The sequence below is a fragment of the Cornus florida genome, unplaced genomic scaffold (assembly GCF_030987335.1).
Source record: "Cornus florida cultivar Cherokee Brave unplaced genomic scaffold, ASM3098733v1 CherokeeBrave_3.0.0_Hap2_Chr06, whole genome shotgun sequence".
In the NCBI taxonomy this organism is placed as follows: domain Eukaryota; kingdom Viridiplantae; phylum Streptophyta; class Magnoliopsida; order Cornales; family Cornaceae; genus Cornus; species Cornus florida.
Genome location: NW_026775576.1, coordinates 91,410,758 through 91,431,462, shown reverse-complemented (window position 1 = coordinate 91,431,462; position 20,705 = coordinate 91,410,758). Strand labels below are relative to the sequence as shown.

Sequence of the window (20,705 nt, the reverse complement as noted above, 5' to 3'; positions counted from 1 at the left end):
TTTTGTTTGTCGATGGAACCCACCCGGATAGCTTTATCTTCTCGGTGAGCGTTTGTGCCCTCTTATACAAATGAATATTGGAAGACTTCATGTACAATATAATGATTTTGTCGCAATGTGTCTTTATTTCCTTTCAGTTGCGATTTTGTATGATTATGTAGTTTATTGCATTTGCACTGGGAGATTGTTTATGGAGTCTATTCATCTATCCAGTAATCCGCTCGCGCGCACACCCACAAATACACACATATATATATATACACATGTATGTTTGTACTTTACATCACAAATCCAATGTGATAGGTGCAATAAAGTTTGCAGGAGAATGCAAGAAAAAACATTTTATGCAATTAATTGAATCTTACGGCACAACCAATGGTCCTAGGCACAATAAAGTTTGCAGCTGTCGAGTATAAGAAAATAATTTTGTGCCATCTCCCAACAACTCTTCAATGGGATTGCCAATACTGCGGGACCATCTTGCTTAGCTCTGTTCAAAACCTTAAACCGATCACACGCCCTTCGTGGTGATGCATGATGAAGCCTTTGTATGATGTGCTGCTCCCATCTCTCTCTATATACTGGTTCTGAGTGAGATTTGAACATGCTTTGATTTCATGAGAAGTGATTCTAGCTCAACTCAATGCATAGAACTTTCGATCCGCTGTAATTCAACGTGACCTCCAAATCTGAGCGCATCAGGTGCTCAAATTCTTGAGCTTCCAATTCAACATGACCTCCAAATCTGAGCGTATCCGGCGCTCAAATTCTTGAGCTTGGGTTGGAAAGTGTCAGGTTGATTTGGGGGTAACCTCAGATGGTTGGAAAGTGTCGGGTTGATTTGGGGGTAACCTCAGGTGAATCTGAGGGAATCATGTGCGGTTGTGCTTTGGTTCTACTTAGTTTTGCATAAGAGATGTACGCAAACAAGATATAAATATGAGTAATGATACCCTGTCCGACCATTTTGACCGAATTCTAGTTCACATGATTTTTATTCGAATCAAACATTAGAATTTGATTTACTCCGTAAAATGAAATTAAAAATAAAATCCCTTCCAATCGATTTTGGTCTTTGCCGTTGTTGATTGATCTATACGGTGACATTAACTTAAAAGATCTTTACTCTCGAATTTGAGTATCATCGTTTTTCTTTTTTGGTTGATTGATAGTTTTTCGATACAAATATTTATTTTAATTTTGTAAGAAATTTGACATTAGAGTCTAGTGTAACGGTAACTCTTTTGCATATTTTTCATTTGGAATTGGAAAGGTCTTTTCTGGGTCGCAAAGAACACCAATGGCCAATTCTGTAACAATCCTCTTTTACACACACTTTGTTGCAACAGAGATTGAGCCGGAATCAAATGGAGAGAAGAGAGATGAAGAATCGATCAATGTGAAGAGGAGGATTTGAATGACCAACGGAATAAGAAATTTTATTATTGTGCTCCTTTGATTTTGCGAATTGAAGAGAGAGAGAGAGCCAGAATCTGAGAGTAGAAGAGAACAAAAAATCTAAATGAGTGGTGATATTGACGAGAGAGAATTGAAGATACACAAAGAGGGAGAAAGATAGGAAACCAGAGAGAAAATCGAAGAGAGGACTAAAACGGTTTTTAATTTCAAGTTCTAGAACTTTAGTGCTTGTGAAATGACATGACAAGTTTACATAAAATTCGGACTAACCGTAGGACAAATTGATTGGATAGAGTATCATTACTCTATAAATATATGATATTATAACTAAATTCTTAAGAAAATTAATACTTTGAAGGATAATAAATATATAGAAGAAAGAAATTTGCTTGGAAATTATGTTGGACTTCTAAATTTTAATCAAAACTCAAATTTAATACTTAGTAAAAATGGTTTATCCGAGGGAAATTTAAAAAAAAAAAAAGGAAAAAAAAAAAAAAAGTTGGGTTCAATATATTTCACTCATATTACCAATGTGGGAAGTCCAATTAAACGTATTTATTTTCAAAACTTTTGTATTGGAACAATTTGAATGTCTTGATTTCTCTAAAATCTGTAAAGTGACCAGAGAGTGTCATTTCAATTTGGTCTACATAAAATGAGCATCCTTCATAAGTTTTGGCTTTATGGTCCACCGTTTTGTCATCACTCGTTCAAGCAAGCCAAGCTTTGAAAAGTAACGAGCGGGAAGAAAGTTGCAAGGCCAACGTTTCAAACACAAATTCCCCTATCTCACTTTCTCTCTCTAGAATTCTCTCTGCAACTCCAACTGCAACTTGTTCACCGCTTCTCACCAACACAGGTGCTTCGTCTTTCTCTATCCATTAATCTATCTATAAATCGATCTATCCATCTATTTATATCAATCCGTTAGGGTTTTCTGTTTTTAATTAAATGATCAGATCTTGCCGTTTGGTTTCACTTTTGGGTATTTAATGTTTAGGTTTTTAGAACTTCTAGTGAAGATGTGGATTGGAAGTGGTCCTCAACATTTGTCCCGATTCATAGTCGATAGCACTGAATCATTTGCAATTCAGAATTATTTTTGTCTTGTTCAAATTTAGCATTTCGATTGAAGTTTCTCCGCAGAGAAAGTTAATTGGAGGTGCTGTTTATTTATTTATTTTATTTTATTTATTTATTATTATTATTATTATTTTGATACAGATGTGTTGGGTATTTTTATATTAACGTTGATGATTTGGTTTAATTTATTATGGATCTTTACTGAATATGCTACTGGGGACACCACTGTTCATGTTTTTTCATTTGGCTAGTTAAATATTTGTGCAATTTTAGGTAATTGCTTAGAACAAAGAATTTGTTTTAATTAAGTTAGTTGATATGTATCAACTCACCAGACAATCTAGTGTGCTGATGAATTTAATTGTCAAATTAGTTGCACGTGGAATCAGTATGTATGTCTTAATTGCTGAATTTTACTTACTAAAAGTTATTATTATTATTTTTATTTCTGGATTCAGAAGATGGGTGTCGAAAACTACCACGTGATTGAGCTTGTAGGTGAAGGTTCTTTTGGGAAGGTATACAAGGGAAGGCGGAAGTTTACAGGCCAGGTATGCGTGAAATTTTATTGTTCTCTTGTGGCTTAAGTTGTTTAAAGGTCATTTCGTGTTTTATGATGCTGTTGTTATTTTACACTTGTCAGACTGTTGCAATGAAATTTATCCTTAAGCACGGTAAAAGTGAGAAGGACATTCAGAATTTAAGACAGGAAATCGAGGTAACTGAAGCAGTTCGTGTGGATCAATATGGAGTTTGTTATATCCCCCACCCCCTCTCCCTATATTTGTGTGTGTGTATATATGTATAGGTTAAATTAGTTGTCCTTTGTTTTGCTTAACATTTTGCCTCTATGGCACATTTGATGTATATTTGGCTCCTCTTAAGGGGAAGCCCTACAATAACTGAAGTTTTAACAACCTATATTGTAGAGAACTTGCCGAATATGGTGATTGCCATCTTAGGTTCATATTAATAATTCCCTGGAATTGTGTTTGCTCCTTTATGCATATACATACATATAATTTCCCTGCATGCTTTGTCCTTCCCATCACTTAATATTCTGTAAGAGATAATTGTTGGTTGTCTGATGTGATTAAGATTTTGTGTTAGATGCTAATTTCTGGGTTATGCTGCTGGCCTAAATGTTGCAGATTCTTAGAAAATTGAAGCATGAAAACATAATTGAAATGTTGGACTCCTTTGAAAGCCCACAAGAGTTTTGTGTTGTCACAGAATTTGCTCAGGTAATTGCTCTTTCTCTCTCTTTCCCCCTCTCTCTGACTCGAACACATTGCTATTGTGCACATGTAGAGTGTGTCCAATATAACAGCTGCCTGCAGTAGTTAAGATTAGGAAGGAAGATGTTCAGATGCATTAGTAGTTGATGACTTTTGTCCATATACAGGGTGAACTTTTTGAGATTCTGGAGGATGACAAGTGCCTTCCTGAAGAACAAGTTCAAGCAATTGCAAAACAGTTGGTACTGTATTCTCCTGAAACGTTGCTTCTGTTACTAGTTCTCTTGTCATATATCATCATTTTGATGCTTAGCCAATAGTTTTTGTACATCGTTTTAGTTTGTAGTTCCACCCATTACATTTTCTTGTTTTCCTATTGAAAGTTTATGCTGTTGATATTTTCAGGTGAGAGCATTGTATTATTTACACTCCAACCGTATAATTCATCGTGACATGAAGCCTCAAAATATTCTTATTGGTGCTGGGTCCGTTGTGAAGGTTGAATGGTTTCAAATTGCAATTTGTTTTTGTTTCTGAACACTGCCCATTTAAGCTAATACTATTTTCTCTATTGTTTAAAATGAAGATTTTCATGCTCATAAATTTTATTCCTGTATTTTCACATCCTCATTGACTTGACTAGTGCATACAGTCACTAAATGTTACTGAATACAATAAGTCTTGATTTCCTCTTCCTAACCCCATGAAAGCTAGTCTCCTAGATGAACCTGCTGACCTTTCTGGTTTATGTAAATTAGACACTGCTATATGCTTATGTGAATTATCCAAAACATGGTGTAATACAGTTCTTAGGGTTTATTCCTATCTATGCATGGTGCTGGAGGGAGAAAATCCAAGCCTAACCTTTGGCATTATTTTGCACAAAGTGATTGCTTTTAAACTACCCAACAATCATCACTAATGCCTGTACAAATTGGATTAATATTCATTTTCGAATATTTTTCTTAGTTTCTAATATGGAAACTATATAATGATTTTTGTCATTTTAGGGTAATTATATTGGGCTTCTGAAATGTCATTCAAATATTCCTATTATTTTTTGTGGCAATTCTATACTGATTTTTTGGGTTATTACTTGCATCTGGTAGACTGTTGCTACTTAATGCAATTTTAGTAACTCAAAAAATGACTAGTCAAGAGATATTGTACTGTTGGTCTTTGGTGTTGTGAGCATGGGCCTTATTGTTGGAGTTCTTCCACATAACTGGCAGAAAACTGTTTGTCTTTGGCATTGTGAGCATGAGCCTTATTGTTGGAGTTCTTCCACATAACTGGCATAAAACAGCTGTTATTTGAGAAAGAAAAATCTAAAATTCCTCAAATTATGATTTAGTGGTTCTCCTACATGTTATATGCCTCTCCATTTTATATTATTGCTACAAAATTTGTAGGTTTTATTTTGCAGTTCTGTATTTACTCGTCTCTTTTGTTCTTCCTCAAAGCAGCTAGTCATAATATGTTGTCTGGTTGAATTTGTCACAGCTTTGTGATTTTGGGTTTGCACGTGCAATGTCAACCAACACTGTTGTTTTACGATCCATAAAAGGTAACAGGGCATTTTTGTATTAGTTACAGAGGACAAATGAAAGTAGAATTACACAAGAGACTCCTCATGTGTTGACAATTTCTGTTGGTTCCTTTGCTGCCACTTATTACTGTACTTTTAAATTTATTTTAGGCACTCCTTTATACATGGCTCCAGAGTTGGTACGGGAACAGCCTTACAACCACACTGCTGACTTGTGGTCTCTTGGAGTCATTCTGTATGTAAATTTTTCATTGAATTTGATCCATTTACATCTCATATGGAAAGTGATATCCATTTTATTCTTTTTCAATTTGCTAGCTTAAAAAATTTCAATTAAGGCCGGTCTTGTGAATTGTGACCTGATTAATCAAACTCTTTGAACCAATATCTCTTTCCGAAAATTAGGCTTCTCTATTTAAATAAGACATTTGCAATTGTGCTTTGAAGTCGGAGGATCTTTTGCAAATATCATAATTGCATATATTTGAATGGGAGTATCTCTAATTCTAGGTTTTATGAGAGGTGAGCCTCAGTGAATGATGCAACCAGGCTTCCTTAGGTGAATTTTTGGTGTTAAAAGCATGTCACAGTCAACAAAAATGTTGGTAAATGTAAACAGTTACACATGCTTGTAACTTTCTTGCTATGCTTTGCACCTTGGGATCTGATTGACATGCATGTCATATGTGATTGATGTTGTTCAATACTCACCTAAGCATGTAGCAATTTCATTTTCAGAGCTTTGTGATGTTGGCTTCTGGTCTGTATTAGACTATATGATCCTGTAATATTTAGACCTAGTGCTTTCTACTAAATGGTGTCTTGCATTAAATAGGTACTGACAATTGTAGCTAGATACTCAATTGGAACTTTTATAGAATCCGGAAAAGTTGATCAAAGAAGTAACTTAATTAGTAATGAGAAGTAAACTGTTCTTCAACAAAGCATCTCTTCCCCTCTCAGCCTTTTATTGTTATAATTATGTCTTAGTTATGTTGTTATTGTCATTTCTCATAGAATGTAAAACTAGTTTATAGATTAATAATAAATCATTATATTGAGAATATGATGTATATAATTATATATAAGTACTGTGGAGAATAAGCTTAAAAGGGTACATTTTTGCGCAACTAGGTGTTTGGGGTAGTGCCTACACAATATATAGGACCATTGCGTTGGCTTATTTAGGCATTATTTCATCGTCATCTATAACTTTTGACTGAAAGCATGCGCTATGTTATTCTTGCCGTATTATTAAACCAAAATCTTCATGATTTGTTTTCTATAACAAATATTTCTTTCTTTTAAAACATTAAAGAGAATGTTATTAACTATTTTCATTTATAGTATTTTTTTATAAAACTTGTACCAACATGAGGTGGAAAGAAAATTTTCAAGTTTCGTATTGAATAACCAAAATCTAATGAAGTATCAATATTATTCTAATTTGCATGACAATTCTGGCAACATCGTCGAAAACAATGCAGTAACCATTTGATCATGTATTAGTCCCCTTCATTATCTTTCTTTACCTTCCGTGTTATTTCTCTGTTTGTCACCTGGAACTGAAAAGTGGCTGCTCATGCATAATCAGTTACGAACTATTTGTTGGCCAACCTCCGTTTTATACAAATTCAGTATACGCGCTCATCCGGCATATCATTAAGGTAGATGTGCTTGATCCTGCATAAGTTTTGAACCTAAAAGTACAATTCATAAAGATACAAATTTATCTGATATACTGTTTTCCAGGATCCAGTAAAATTTCCAGACAACATGAGCCCAAATTTCAAAAACTTCCTGAAGGGTTTGCTTAATAAGGTAGTATTTTATTGAGATTCAATGCCTGTACAGAGACTGTCCCTTGGTTTTGTTTTCAGTGACTTTCAGATGCTTATTTACTTATCAAAATCATGGGGAGCAGGTTCCACAAAGCAGACTGACTTGGCCTGCTCTACTTGAACACCCGTTTGTTAAAGAAACTCCTAAGGAACTGGAGGCCAGGGTAATTATCTTTTGATATACTTATAATGTAATGTTTTGGAAGTTTGCTTTGGCAGTGACAGTAGAATTGTGGGAAGCCTTAGTATCTGATCAATCTTTGTCAGGAGATTCTTGCTACAGCTGCTGCAGCTAGGGGATGTGATGCAGCTTGGAGGGGTGAAGGAAGGATTCATACATTAGCTGTTGCATGCCCTGATGGTAAGGTCTTCACTTTAGTTACAGTTAATTAGATTTTCTTAATCTAACTGTTGTAAGATACTTCGTCATAGGTAAAAGCCATTCTCCTGCTGCTTTTGAAAAGAGTGATGTTCGAGGGCTTCAGAGTGACCCACAACCAAATAGTCCTAACTCTATGATGGGAAGTTGTTCACCGCATGAGGAGTTCCCAGGATTTACGGGTCCCAGTGATATTGTACAGTCAGGTAGATTATGTTGAAATTGAAACATCTTTCTATAATGATTTCTTTTATTTATCCTTCCTGCTATAACTGGAGATAGTTTCCTTGGTTAACTTGTTTACTTACTCTAGAAGTACTTACTGTTTCCTACTTCTGTATGCATATTTGCGTGAAACATTCCACTTTTGTTTCCTAATTTGCAATTTCCCTTCCAATTCAAAGGACCAAGATAATTCCATTTCTTAAGGCCTTCTGACATGATCACAAAAGAGTTAACTTGGTGTTTTTTTCCCTCTAATTTTTCACTTGATAATTTTTTGCTCCTTTCATTTGTTATGTTATTCTTCCCCCCCCCACCCCTCCCTTGGCGTTTAGATTGCTAATTTCACATGCCATTTTCTTTTAAATATTTTATCCAAGCTTGACTTGATCTTCATATTCTATTCTTACTAGTTAGGCAGATTGCATTTATGTTGCTTATTGTTTATTTTTTATTAAATTTCTGTAAATTAAAAATCTCCTGATTTATTCTATCTTGAATTGAGCAAACTGTTTTCCGATGATAGGGCTTTAGGCTGTCTGAATAGGATGTAATAGTTTACGACTGTAATTGATCCCATTATGGAAACATCTAATTTTTTCCCCTTCAATTTGCTTTAGGTGTTAGTGAATAGTATTTGTCTCTCTGTTCAGGTTGCCAGGTCTTGGACAGGTTGGAAAATAATTCCCGCACGGTCAAGGGGGCAAAACTAATTGGTCAGGATAATGAAACCTTGTCGGTTGTTTTGCTACCACTAAAAAACTGGTGTAAAGGATCCCAAAGTTCTTGCAGGTAAAGTAAAACTGAGTTGCACATATTGAATCTTGAAGTGATGATTTGATACCATTCACTATTTGTGCTTGTATGTACATCATGTAGAAGCACCAAATGTAATTATCAACCTTGAACATTTTTTGTTTGGTCAAAGAATGTAAATTATTGGCGTTATTGACACATTCGGAGAAAACAAATTTTTTTGTTTTGTTTTGTTTTTTGTTTTTTTGTGTGCATAGAAATTGATTTGTATCTATTTATATTGCATGCGGAGTTGAAATTTTACCCAAGTAGTTGGGAAAAGGCTTGGTGTTGTGTACCTCCATTTATTCATTTATTTATTTTATATTTTTGCAATGTTAAGTAGATAAATTTTTGCCATTGATTGCTTAATAAACAAAATGGAAGAATTTCTTATTCATGGCTTGTCCAAGTTGTTGTGACTTATTTTTAGAATTTTTACTTGTGGCATTGATTAATATGCAAAAGATGTACTGATCACGGATTACTCTTTTGCACATCTGCTAGTTGTAATATTTCACATCACCATAGTGCTTGATGATTTATTACTGAGTTCTAGTTAGGTCATCAATTATGTGCACTTTGGTGAGTATCTAGTTAGCTTACTGTTGTTTGTTTGTAATATCTAATTGTTTTTTAAAATTGTACAGGGATCAAGATATTCTTAGCTCGAACCAGTCACTAAGAATTCTTTCAAACCTAGTTGCAGCTGGCGCAATCAATTCTACTGTGCTTCTTGATGAACTCATTAGTGAACTTCTTGGGTTCACTTCTACCATAGCGAACCAGAAATTGTCTGATTATAATGAACTAATGGCAAAGGTAGCTACGGATTTTTGAGAAAAATTCTATAGCTTGTAGCTTCACTTTATTCCTCTATGCTTTTACATCTTTGGCCACAATGCGGCGAGAAATAGCTGAGATGTCGTACCAAAATCCTCCTTTTTCTTTAGTGAAGAGTCTTTTATTCTTGTGAAAGGGCCAAACAATTACCTAATGTATGAGGCTTAGTTAACTTTTTTTTTTTTTCATTGGCAAGAAACTCACACACCCGTTTGTCCCTACAGGGACTCTAACTCTTACCTTCTGCTTTGGGAGGTAGAGGAGATACCACTAGGCTACACAACCTTTGGTGACTCAGTTAACTTTATCACTTAACAATTCAGAGTAGTATCAGGGTAGATTCAAAAAAAGAAAAATATTTTTTGGGGGGTGGGGGTAGATTTACTGAAATCTCTCTTAAATCCTTTAAGTTAATGTTCCCAGGGAAGCAAATACTTTTGTGTGAATATGTGTTACTGTTCCTATCTCAACTAAAAGGATCCCAGAAGTGTCAAATCCTGCTGATGTAATTTTTTTAATATATTCACAAACCCTTTTCCATTTTATTTAAATTTCTCTCAATTATCTTATTGAAAAGAATCTCAAATTTTAAGCACCAAACTCCATCTCCATTTAGTTTTATTAACTTTAACTTTCGGAAAAATATATCATTTTTCCAATTAAAGAAAGTCAAATTTTCAAGTTTGGTGCGTACTCATTTTTGTTATCATTAAAATTTCATTTGATAGAAGGGAAGGAATATTTTGTTAAATAAAGCGGATAAAAATTTATTAAAGTTTCAGTTATAAGCTTTGGTATACATTTGATTAGACTTTTCTTATTTTGTTACAAAGGAAAGTTTTCTTTTGGAGAAGGAAAGAAAGGACAGATTGCTTCAAAAATTTGCATCCACGGGAGTTGTTCACATGAAAATGAGATAATGGGAAATAATTCAATTTAAAGGGCTCATAGTTCACCAAAATTGTAGAAATGTTCTATGATATTTTGAACTTAGGTGTCATAGCTGCTGCCTACCCCCTCTAATTCCGCGCATGATCTCTGCTAGCTCATTAAATTCCTGAAATTTTGATTAATTTATTATAGTTTTCATCCTGAAGTTTACCCCTTCACCCGTTTTTTTATTGTTAAAATAGAATATCCTCTCAAGTATTGAAAACTATAACTACTTTTGTCAAGGTCTGTAGCTACCTTAGTTTTTTATTTTTGTGGAAAAATTTAAATACCCATTTATTGGCGGCTAACACAGTTCTAATATCTTTTGCAGAGCTTCTCAATCATAAAAAGATTAGTAGATAATTTTGGAGGCAATATTGGCGCTTCCTATTTCAGGCACTGGGTTGCCTTAGTAGAATTGTATTCACAGGTCTTTTTCTTTGCACAGGAATTTTTCTGTCTGTGGTTTCTGTGTAAAACTTGCACTTAACTAATGTTATTGAATCTGTAGGTTGTGAGTTGCACTGATGATGCATCCGGAAGAGTTCTGTATGAGTCCAGTGCTTGCATTACAGTCATGTTATCTAGCGTAGCTCAGGGTCTCAAAGCATCTCGTCCAGTTTCAGCTCCTGATGTGGATTCTCCTTCAATGGTGAATGGTATTTTTAAACAAGTTTTGGACCTTGCTAAGACATCAGGTTTAGCAGATCTCTTGTGTTTCTCCTTAGCAAGTTCAGGCTCAAGTCTCATATCAGGCTCTTCACATTTGTTGCGTGCTGCTTGTGAAGCTTGTAGGGCTATTTGGTCACTGATAGATGCATATGAAATTCTATCTTTGAAAGAAAGTACCTATCTATTCCCGCTAAGCTCTTTGCGGAGCCATTCTCTACTTCGACTTGATATTAGGGACCATGATCGAGGTTCTTTGGTTGGAACAGAATCAACAAAAGTCGTTGATTCAGTGACAAGAGCATTCCTCAAATCCAAAACTATACAGGTTGCTATTTACTACTGCCTCCATCAACGTCTTGAGGCTGCCCTGTCTGCTGGTATCCAGGTTTTTATTTCTTGTCCAATATCTTGTGCTATGTTACTAGGCTGCATGTTATTTTGCTTTTCATGATACATGTGTTTGTAGGCTTTTAACTTTTAAATTAAATACTATTCCAGTTCCTTGGTAGCCAACCTCTAATAAAGTTGGAAACAAGACTTTGTCAATTTGAATTTTTGTTGTTGTTGTGCTTGCAACATAAATAGCAGTCTGTTGGCATTGAATTGTACATCATTAATTTGGTGTAAGTATCCCCTTCTGCTGTCCAAAATGATGCAAATTACATTTTCTATCACAGTTGTGCCTATGTTTTTCATTACTATTACCTGCTGTATGCATTTTTGATATTTCCATCCTATTTTACAACACGTTTCTGTAGCAGAGCGCAAGAAGAAGAGAAAAGAAAATTACCCTTTTTTAGTTTATGAAAAAAAATAATAAATTAGTGTGATTTTAAAATGTCTATGAAGTTTTATTCTGTTCATCCAAAACATTTTCCTGACTGCGTCCCTGTTTTCGTGGTTCCTCATTCTAAATGAACTTTGCATGTCTGGTCAACTTCTGTTTCATGTATTTAAATAATGGAATTTAAGAAACCATGCACACAACTGTGCAAGTAGTCTTGATGCATTATGTTTGCCTATTACTTAAATAGTATATTTCCTGTCTTTCATCTTCATAAAGGGTATGTCATCTTCATAAAGGGTAATGAAGATCGTTTATTTACCAACAAGCCTGTGGCCTAGCGGTACCAGGCCCCTACTTCCCAAAGGGAGGTTAGGGGTTCGAGCCTCAGTGGAGGCATGTGTGTGTGAGTACCAACTAGAAAAAAAAAAAAGATCGTTTATTTACCCCAAAAAAAGGAGTTAATGAAGATTTACTCTGTTTCAGGTCATGTTGAGGTGTTGCCTGCATAATGGAATTGTTTCGAATGTTCTCTGTGGTCTGCCTAGTTCTTTACCAGTTACCACAATTGTCAGTGGCGGAGGAGATGGTACAATAATTTCAGAGATCTTTGCTGTATTATCTTTTTGCACTTCATCTTCAAACAAAGATCCACAAACAGGAGAAACTGGTAACCTGAAGTGCAAAATGGCCAATCCCTCTGTCCTGGTTTTGTATTCATGCCTTATCCTTGCCACTGTTGCACAATGTTTAAAGTCGTCTGGAAGAAATTCCTCTCTATTTATGCTTACAACATCTTCAAAAAAGCAGCTTTCTCGGCTCTCCATCCTTGCCCATCATTTCTCTTTCGATGATAGGATGAAATCTTCCTTTCAGCCGCATTGTGCCTCTGCTATGCTGGCTCTTGCTTCTATTTTGTCTTTGGAAAGTGGGATTTCTGTTGAATCTTCTGTTGCTGAGATAGCTGTGCCTTTGATCCCTAGGACTGCTACACTTTGCGACCACCTCAAGGTTCTACCAGTTGATGAAAATGGTGTAGATCCCAACATGCTGAATGGAATGCTCTCATACTGGTATGGCTTTAAAGATGGATGTGTTGGCTTGTTGGAGTGTAGACTCAGGTGGGGAGGACCGTTAGCTGTTCAACAGCTGTGTGCGAGTGGTATCCCTCTGCTTTTGCTTGATTTGTTGGCTAACAACGTTTCAGATGCTTCTTCTCGAGGAACTGATTGTACAAAAGATCAAAATGGCTTATCGCCTGTTGGTGTCGTGTGGACAATTTCTTCTATATGTCAATGTCTTTCTGGTGGAGCTTTAACTTTTCGTCAGATTTTGGTTAAGAGCGAACACATCAAGTTCATCTCTGATTTGATATCTGATGTACATCTTAAGCTAGTAAGGTGCTGGAGTGGGCCTGGTGGGGGAAAGGATGGGGTCAGAGATATTATAAATGCCGTGATTGATCTCTTAGCTTTTCCTTTTGTCGCTGTACAGAATGCCCCAGGCTTGCCATCCGCCACTGCTTCAGTGGCTAGCGGGTCCCTTCTTAATATGGGTTCACCCGGTGGGAGAGTTTGCATGGAGGACAAAGACTTGGTTAAAGCAATAGAGACCAACATGGGAAAGTATATTCAAATTCTTCTGGAGGTTATATCTTCTGTCTTTTTATTTTTTGTTATATATAATCCGTAATAGGTCTGAAAAAAGTGCAAAAATATCAAAAATTGTTATTTGTACCCTGTCAAAATTATGCCACACGATATATGCTTGTATTAGATTATATTTTGAGAGAGCTAAGAAAACTCTATCTTGTTGAAAGTTTATATACTTATACATCTATCTTTCCTCAACGCATTTCTTTAGATAAAGACTCTGTTCATCCTTCTGAATATCAATATTATATGGTTTCTCTGGGGTGGCAAAAAGGATTCACTAGTGTGCTGCATAATGTGCATTCTAATGAAGTTACAATGACGTGTTAACTTGATGCAATTTTCTTCCTGGAAGGTGTTACAATGAAATTGCACCATTGGTAGTAAGCATATTAGTGAATTGCTTGCTTATAAATTTGGTTCTGTATTGGAGTCATATGTTTTCAACAACCTGCTAACCACTTAATAGAAGGTTTATTTGGAGTTTCCAAAATTTCAACTTGCTAGATGAAAGTGCATGTCTAAAAACATCAATTCCAGGTTTTATTGAACATGGGAAGAAAACAATTAAATGCTGCACAGAAGCCTATTTATTTTTATGTTTTCTTACATTGTTACACAATTGTTTTTAATATTACAGGTAGGAATCCCTGGCATCATTCTTCGGTGCTTGGAACATATGGAGTTAAAAGATGTTGGAAAGCCTGTTGCATTTCTTGCTAAAATGACTGGCCATCGACCTCTGGCAGTTCAACTTTTGGGTAAAGGTTTGTTGAATCCAAGCAGAGTTAGAAGGTTGCTTGATAGTTCATGTCCAAGAGAGGTCATAGCGGATGTTCTAATGATCGTCTCAGATCTAGCTCGGATGGATAAGGTCGGGTCTAGCTTTAATCAAATGCTTCTTTCCATATATTGGAATTAACTCTGCTTCCTCATTTTATAGTTTTTCATTTCCTGACTTAGTTCTAATCAGGACATATCACATATTCTTCATGTAATTATGTTTTTAACTCCAATAAAAAACAATTGCTTATTCATGTAATTATTTCAGATCCTACACTGAGATAATTGTGAATTATAATTGATTTTATTTTCTTTGGTTCTCGACTGGATTACTTTCTTTTGTTTCAATGATAAAATATTCTACACTGGAAAATATTTTTTGGCCGACCCCATTCAAATGGGAAAAACGCAAGGATAATGATGACACTGGAAAATATTATTCATGTAATTTTTTTACATGAATAATATTTAAGCCTGCATATGACCACTAATATAGGCATTTTATAGTAGCTCACATGTATGCTGGTAATTAGGCATGGAGCATATAGGACAAGACGTACATAACTGTATGTATGTAAACTTATATATGCAAATATATATTTGTATGTGTTTGCGTATAAATTATAACTGCCTATATTTGCACTATTCTTGTGTATATGCATGTATACATGTGTGTGTGTGTTATTTTGGCATATGAGTTCAAATTTGAAAATGTCTTGTGGACAAAACATCACTTTCGTTTACAGTTGCGTAAATAGCTTTTGGTCAACTAAACGTCTAAAATAGCTGAAAACATTTCCAGGAAAACATTTTAAGCCAAAAGAAATATTGTTAAGTTAATTATGTCTTCCAGATGTCATATTAAGATTGACGCTACTATATTTTGGAGTCTTGTGTATTTACTATGAGAGCCTTGTCTTGGGCCCTTTGTGCTTATGAAGTATCAGAAGTTCTCTCTCTCTCTCTGTTAGTATAATCTTTTATTTTTATAACTATGATCTGTCATGCGTAGCTTGTAGCAATTTATTGTTTGATAGTTCACCAATAATGCAAATTTTTTTGTCAAGAAAGTCTGAATCTCAGCTACCATGGCAACTTTAATTGTCATTTTGATGAAGACTAAATATCCTTGGGATTAATATATGAACTATAATTGAAGGTTTCTAAGAAAGTTCGTATGAAGTCTAATTTTCGAAGTTAAATTATGTTTTTGCAGACATTTTACGAATACATTAATGGAGCAGATATGTTGGAGTCCTTGAAGGGGTTCCTTACCCATGAAGATCCTATTATACGTGCGAAGGCTTGCAGCACTGTAGGCAATATGTGTCGGCATAGTTCTTATTTCTATAGTTCACTGGTAGGTAATACAAATTAGATTGCTTCGTTTTAAATCACGCAAAAGCCTTTTACGTTTGACTGTTTGATTGTATAAAAAAAGTTCTTACCGAGTCACGAGCTTACTATGAGTTTGAAAATGCATATTAATGGAGATTAATTTGTTTTATTTTTGAAAATTCTGGAAGGCTGGATTCTTTTTGTTTTCTTATGGTTTAATTTTTTATTTTAGGCAAAGCATCATATCTTTAGTCTCCTTATTGATCGATGTGCTGATTCAGACAGACGTACACGGAAATTTGCTTGTTTTGCTGTAAGTTTTTTTCTTGTGCAACAGAATAATATTCTGTTAAATCTGTGCAACAAAATTTAACTACCTGTTCATTACCTTTTTAATTGTTACATCTGTCATAATTGATTGTTGAACACCTTCTCTCTCCCCACTAGATTGGAAATGCTGCCTATCACAATGACTTGTTGTACGAAGACCTCAGGAGATCCATTCCTCAACTTGCAAATTTGCTGCTTTCGGCCGAGGAAGACAAGACTAAAGCAAATGCAGCAGGTGCATTGAGCAATCTAGTTCGCAACTCTAATAAGCTCTGTGAAGATATTATTTCTAAAGGAGCCATGCAGGTATGTGGCTATGTGGCATTTATTCAGATTTAGTTGTACCATGCTAATTTTATTTATAGTTGCTTTTGCTCTGAATTATTTGGCCTACTTCAGTGAGAATCTAAAGCAAGTTGCATACGTATCCTGAAGTATAAAATACCATTAAGGTCCCAATAAGTTTACAAATTGGTTTTGAGACATATTTTAAGGTTATGAAAATAGAAGGATGATGCTATTTTGTTCCCTAGAAGTCTTGATTTTGTTGTCTACACTGTACTTGGCTCTCTTGGCAATTATTTACTAATTTATGATTGTTATTCAAGATCATACTTCCTTGTTTCTTTATTCAACATGGTAATGAAAAATAAAATATTTTATCAATATTTTAATATCTGTATGAAAAATTGTACTATAATTCGATCAACTTGCTATTCCAAATCTTGTGCTATTTACGCAATTAAAAAAATACAATTCAAGATGATGAGATGACATTTAACATGCATAATGAAATAGCTTTTGGTGTACGTTGTAAAACATGTCTTAGCATCAGGTCTAATTGATTCTGCAAAACATTATAAAGAGTATACTCTCAATTGTGTTCCATTTATAACTGTGACTTTTGTATTCTTTGAAAATATATTTCAGGCTTTACTGAAGTTGGTAGCAGATTGTTCCACTGTAGCTTTGAACCCCAGTAGAAAGGATGCCATAAATGAGTCACCTTTAAAGATAGCTCTTTTTTCGCTGGCCAAGATGTGTGCGCATCAACCTTGCAGACAATTCCTCCGATCATCAGAGCTATTCTCCGTCATTGGAAGGCTACGACAATCCCCAGAACCAACAATTGCTAATTATGCCTCTGCCATTATCAGCAAAACCTCTGATGCTTGATGACTGATGAAAAAGATTAGTGGTAGAAACTTCAATATCATTTGCTTGAACCCCACTAATCTGTAATGGTGATTGTGGGTTACTTCCATTGAATGTAAAGGAGAAATTTCAATAAAGTCTTTCTCCTTTTTTTCCAGTTTTGTGGTAAGCAATCCCAACATAGTTGGTGATTATAAATGTAAATATCACTGACTGTATATGTATTAGTTTTTCAAAGAGCAAACATTTTTCGAATGAATATACTGAGGCTACAGTGGATTTAGTTATTCTCAATTATGCCATTCGGAGTGGGCATGAATCTGGTCATTTTAGCTACGAAATGGTCACGGTGTGGGGTAACCAAACGGCGAGCCCCACATAAATTTTGTTAAAAGCCTGCCGCAGATATCGAAGCTTGTGGGGGCACTGGCAGATTACTGGGGTGAGTTACATGTGTACAATTCTACATTGTTTGGGTATGGAAAAGACCTCATAAGAAAAGAATGAAAAAGACATTGTTTCCAGCTTCTGGTATTTGACATAAAGAAAGAAGTAATAGCGAAAGGGACACCTGAGAATTTGCTCCTAGCTAGTGGAACAAGTAAAGGCATGGGAGTCAAGGGCATTGTTTGGGCCGAGGCCGGCCGTTCCTAGGTGAGTTAGTCAATAAGGAGGACCTCCAAACTGGGAAATTCTCAAGCTTGATGTCGTACCCTAAATTTGAGTTTGAAGGCTGGAATCCTATTCGGCCTATGAAGCCACATCTTGAAATCAGCGGAAACTGCAAGGAGAGAGAGATGAGATAGCAAATAGTTCAATTCTTGTTAGTGTTTGTTCATGTTTTATAGGTTGCTCAGAATATCCTACAATTGTGTAGTCCTGCTGTTGCTTGTTACAAGATTTTTAGTGAGAATGAGAGTTGTTTATGTTTCTTAATCTCATTTTTAGATGTTAGGGTCCTTTGAAAGAAAAAACAGGGAAAAAGAAAAGAACATTTCAGTTAAACATTTGTAACACATAGAAATGAAGGAAATTCTAAGGAAAAGTTGGAAATGTTTAGAAACCTAAAAATGTCAAGATCAACGAGAATCAGATTGACCAACAGGCCAGTAGTTTAGCGGTATCAGCTTCTTACCTCTCAAAGGGAGGTCAGGGGTTCAAGTCATAGAAGAGACGTGTGTGTGAGTACCAATTATGATAAAATAAAAAAAATAAATAAAAAAGAAAAAAAAAAAAAAAAAAAAGAGGAATCGGATTGTTGGTGCCATAAGAGGTCTAGTTGTAAGAAAAGGGTGATCATATCCAATAGACTAGTAATAAATATGTGTGTTTAGGTGGCGGTATGATTGAATTGAAGAACATATCTTGGCAAATTTTTTTCAGAAGTTTACAAAATATTGTTAAGAATTTTGTAAATTATTTAATTTACATACAAATATGACAAGTAAAATCATTAGAAGTCCTTTCGAACACCTATGTCATCATTTCAGAGAAAAATAGAAAAAATGGTGAATTTATCATGGCCAAGTTGTGGTTTAAATAATAAGACTACGATTCCTCGTGTTCAACAATTTTATCATTTTATATTAGAACACTGCATAAAAATGAGTTGAAATTTTTAACTAAAATTTTCAAATACTAGGTCGGTTGTGTCACGCCACACATTGATGATTAAAACAAATTTGGACCTGAAGTATAAACTAAAAAGTAGGAAGACTTTTCCTTTCTCCTTTAATAATTTATACATTGACAATGAAAAAAGTGAACAAAAATTTTCATAGTAGAAAAATGAAAAACTGGGCTTTCTTGGTTAATTTGTAATTATGAAAACAGTTTTCTAATCTTGGAAAACATAAAATAGAAAATTGTACAAAAAACTACTTGATTCAGTTTTTTAAAAACTCAGTTATAAAAAGGTCTATTTTTAGAAAACAATCTTTTATAAATTTTCGAAAACTGTTACCTGTTTTTTGAGTTTCTGATAACTGTTTTCAGAATTATAAACCAAGTATGTCCGATTTGCTTGGTTTATAACTCTGAAAACAGTTCTCAAGAATTCAGAGAACTAAAAACTGTTTTCAGAGAACAATCTTATATAGTTCAGGTATTTTTATAATTGAGTTTTTAGAAAATAGTTTTCTGAAAACTTAACTAAGCATAAATTTTTATACTGTTTTCTGAGAATAGAAAATGATTTTCACAGTTAAAAACCAACAGACCCTTTTTCTAATGAATCGTTTTATTTCTAATAGCAGTTATTTGGTCCTATATGAACTAGTCAGTTTATATGTCAAATTGACATGAAATTATGTCCTCCAGTCTACAATCTACAAATTTCTGATAGTGAATCTTTTTTGTGTTCAATCCACTTCAAATCATCACAGATGTGGCTGTGTCCAAGAAAAAGTAAACACAAACTTTCTTAAGATTATCAAATGTTCATGTTGAGTCTGCAAGAGAAACAATGTGAAATGATGTAATGAAAAGAAGGGAAAGAAAATTATCTTTTTCTCTTTTGAATAAATATTCATAGTCTGTTTTTGAATTATCCATTAAAATTGTTTCAACTCATCTCTGTTACTTGGATTCTTCAAAAGTAATGAAATACTTGTGTCAGACACATATCCCTCGGACATGGGTATGGAATATATATCCGACACTTTTGGTTAGACATATAATTAAAAAGGTGTGTGTGTATGTTTTTATTTATTTATTAAAAGTTACCTTGTGAACGTTGAAGGTGATGTCTTGAACTAGAATGGATAGATCTGTTGGAATTTGAGAAGTGGCAAACCTGCACGAGTGCACCAAAAAGATGAAACTTTGCTTAACGGTAGAACAAGTAAAAGAAACAAGAATTAGAATGCAAAGGTTGAGCCACTTTTCAATAAAAATGGTTACCATGAATGCTCTTTCTTCTCGAAGCTATCGGCTATGGCAATGAATTTGGCTGGGATTGCTATACTTTGGTTTTGAACTGAATTCGTGCCATCAAAATCACAATCCGATTCCTCTTTTTTTTTATTATTATTTTATTTTATTTTATCATAATTGGTACTCACACACACGTCTCTTCTATGACTTGAACCCCTGACCTCCCTTTGAGAGGTAAGAAGCTGATACCGCTAAACTACTGGCCTGTTGGTCAATCTGATTCTCGTTGATCTTGACATTTTTAGGTTTCTAAACATTTCCAACTTTTCCTTAGAATTTCCTTCATTTCTATGTGTTACAAATGTTTAACTAAAATGTTCTTTTCTTTTTTCCTGTTTTTTCTTTCAAAGGACCCTAACATCTGAAAATGAGATTAAGAAACATAAACAACTCTCATTCTCACTAAAAATCTTGTAACAAGCAACAGCAGGAATACACAATTGTAGGATATTTTGAGCAACCTATAAAACATGAACAAACACTAACAAGAATTGAACTATTTGCTATCTCATCTCTTTCTCCTTGCAGTTTTCGCTGATTTCAAGATGTGGCTTCATAGGCCGAATAGGATTCCAGCCTTCAAACTCAAATTTAGGGTACGACATCAAGCTTGAGAATTTCCCAGGTGGACCGGAAACATTTGAACTAGATTAAAATTGCCTATAAATTTTTTTTTTTGGGGGGGTGGGCTTGAGCCCACCAGAGCCCACCCTACATTTGTCAAACGGGTAAAAATACCTTAAAATAAGATC

The 20,705-nt window shown here is 34.7% G+C and overlaps 1 protein-coding gene and 1 long non-coding RNA gene across 2 annotated transcripts; one reads left to right on the top strand and one right to left on the bottom strand.

Annotated features, from left to right (window-relative positions):
• Positions 1-1,710: 1,710 nt before the first annotated feature.
• Positions 1,711-17,710, top strand: LOC132312858 (serine/threonine-protein kinase TIO). Its single transcript, XM_059811399.1, has 23 exons — positions 1,711-2,281; positions 2,964-3,056; positions 3,149-3,223; positions 3,657-3,749; positions 3,911-3,985; positions 4,149-4,241; positions 5,247-5,310; positions 5,443-5,527; positions 6,887-6,959; positions 7,045-7,113; positions 7,217-7,297; positions 7,401-7,494; positions 7,566-7,718; positions 8,388-8,526; positions 9,180-9,351; positions 10,637-10,735; positions 10,817-11,362; positions 12,248-13,408; positions 14,054-14,287; positions 15,413-15,556; positions 15,767-15,847; positions 15,982-16,170; positions 16,795-17,710. The coding sequence occupies exons 2-23, from the start codon at positions 2,967-2,969 to the stop codon at positions 17,038-17,040; spliced, it is 4,056 nt and encodes a 1,351-aa protein (XP_059667382.1). The 5' UTR covers positions 1,711-2,281; positions 2,964-2,966; the 3' UTR covers positions 17,041-17,710.
• Positions 17,694-20,035, bottom strand: LOC132312859 (uncharacterized). Its single transcript, XR_009483338.1, has 3 exons — positions 19,921-20,035; positions 19,744-19,813; positions 17,694-17,800 (listed from the first exon to the last, which is right to left on the bottom strand). It is a non-coding gene; the product is annotated as an uncharacterized LOC132312859 (long non-coding RNA).
• Between the last annotated feature and the right edge of the window lie 670 nt (positions 20,036-20,705).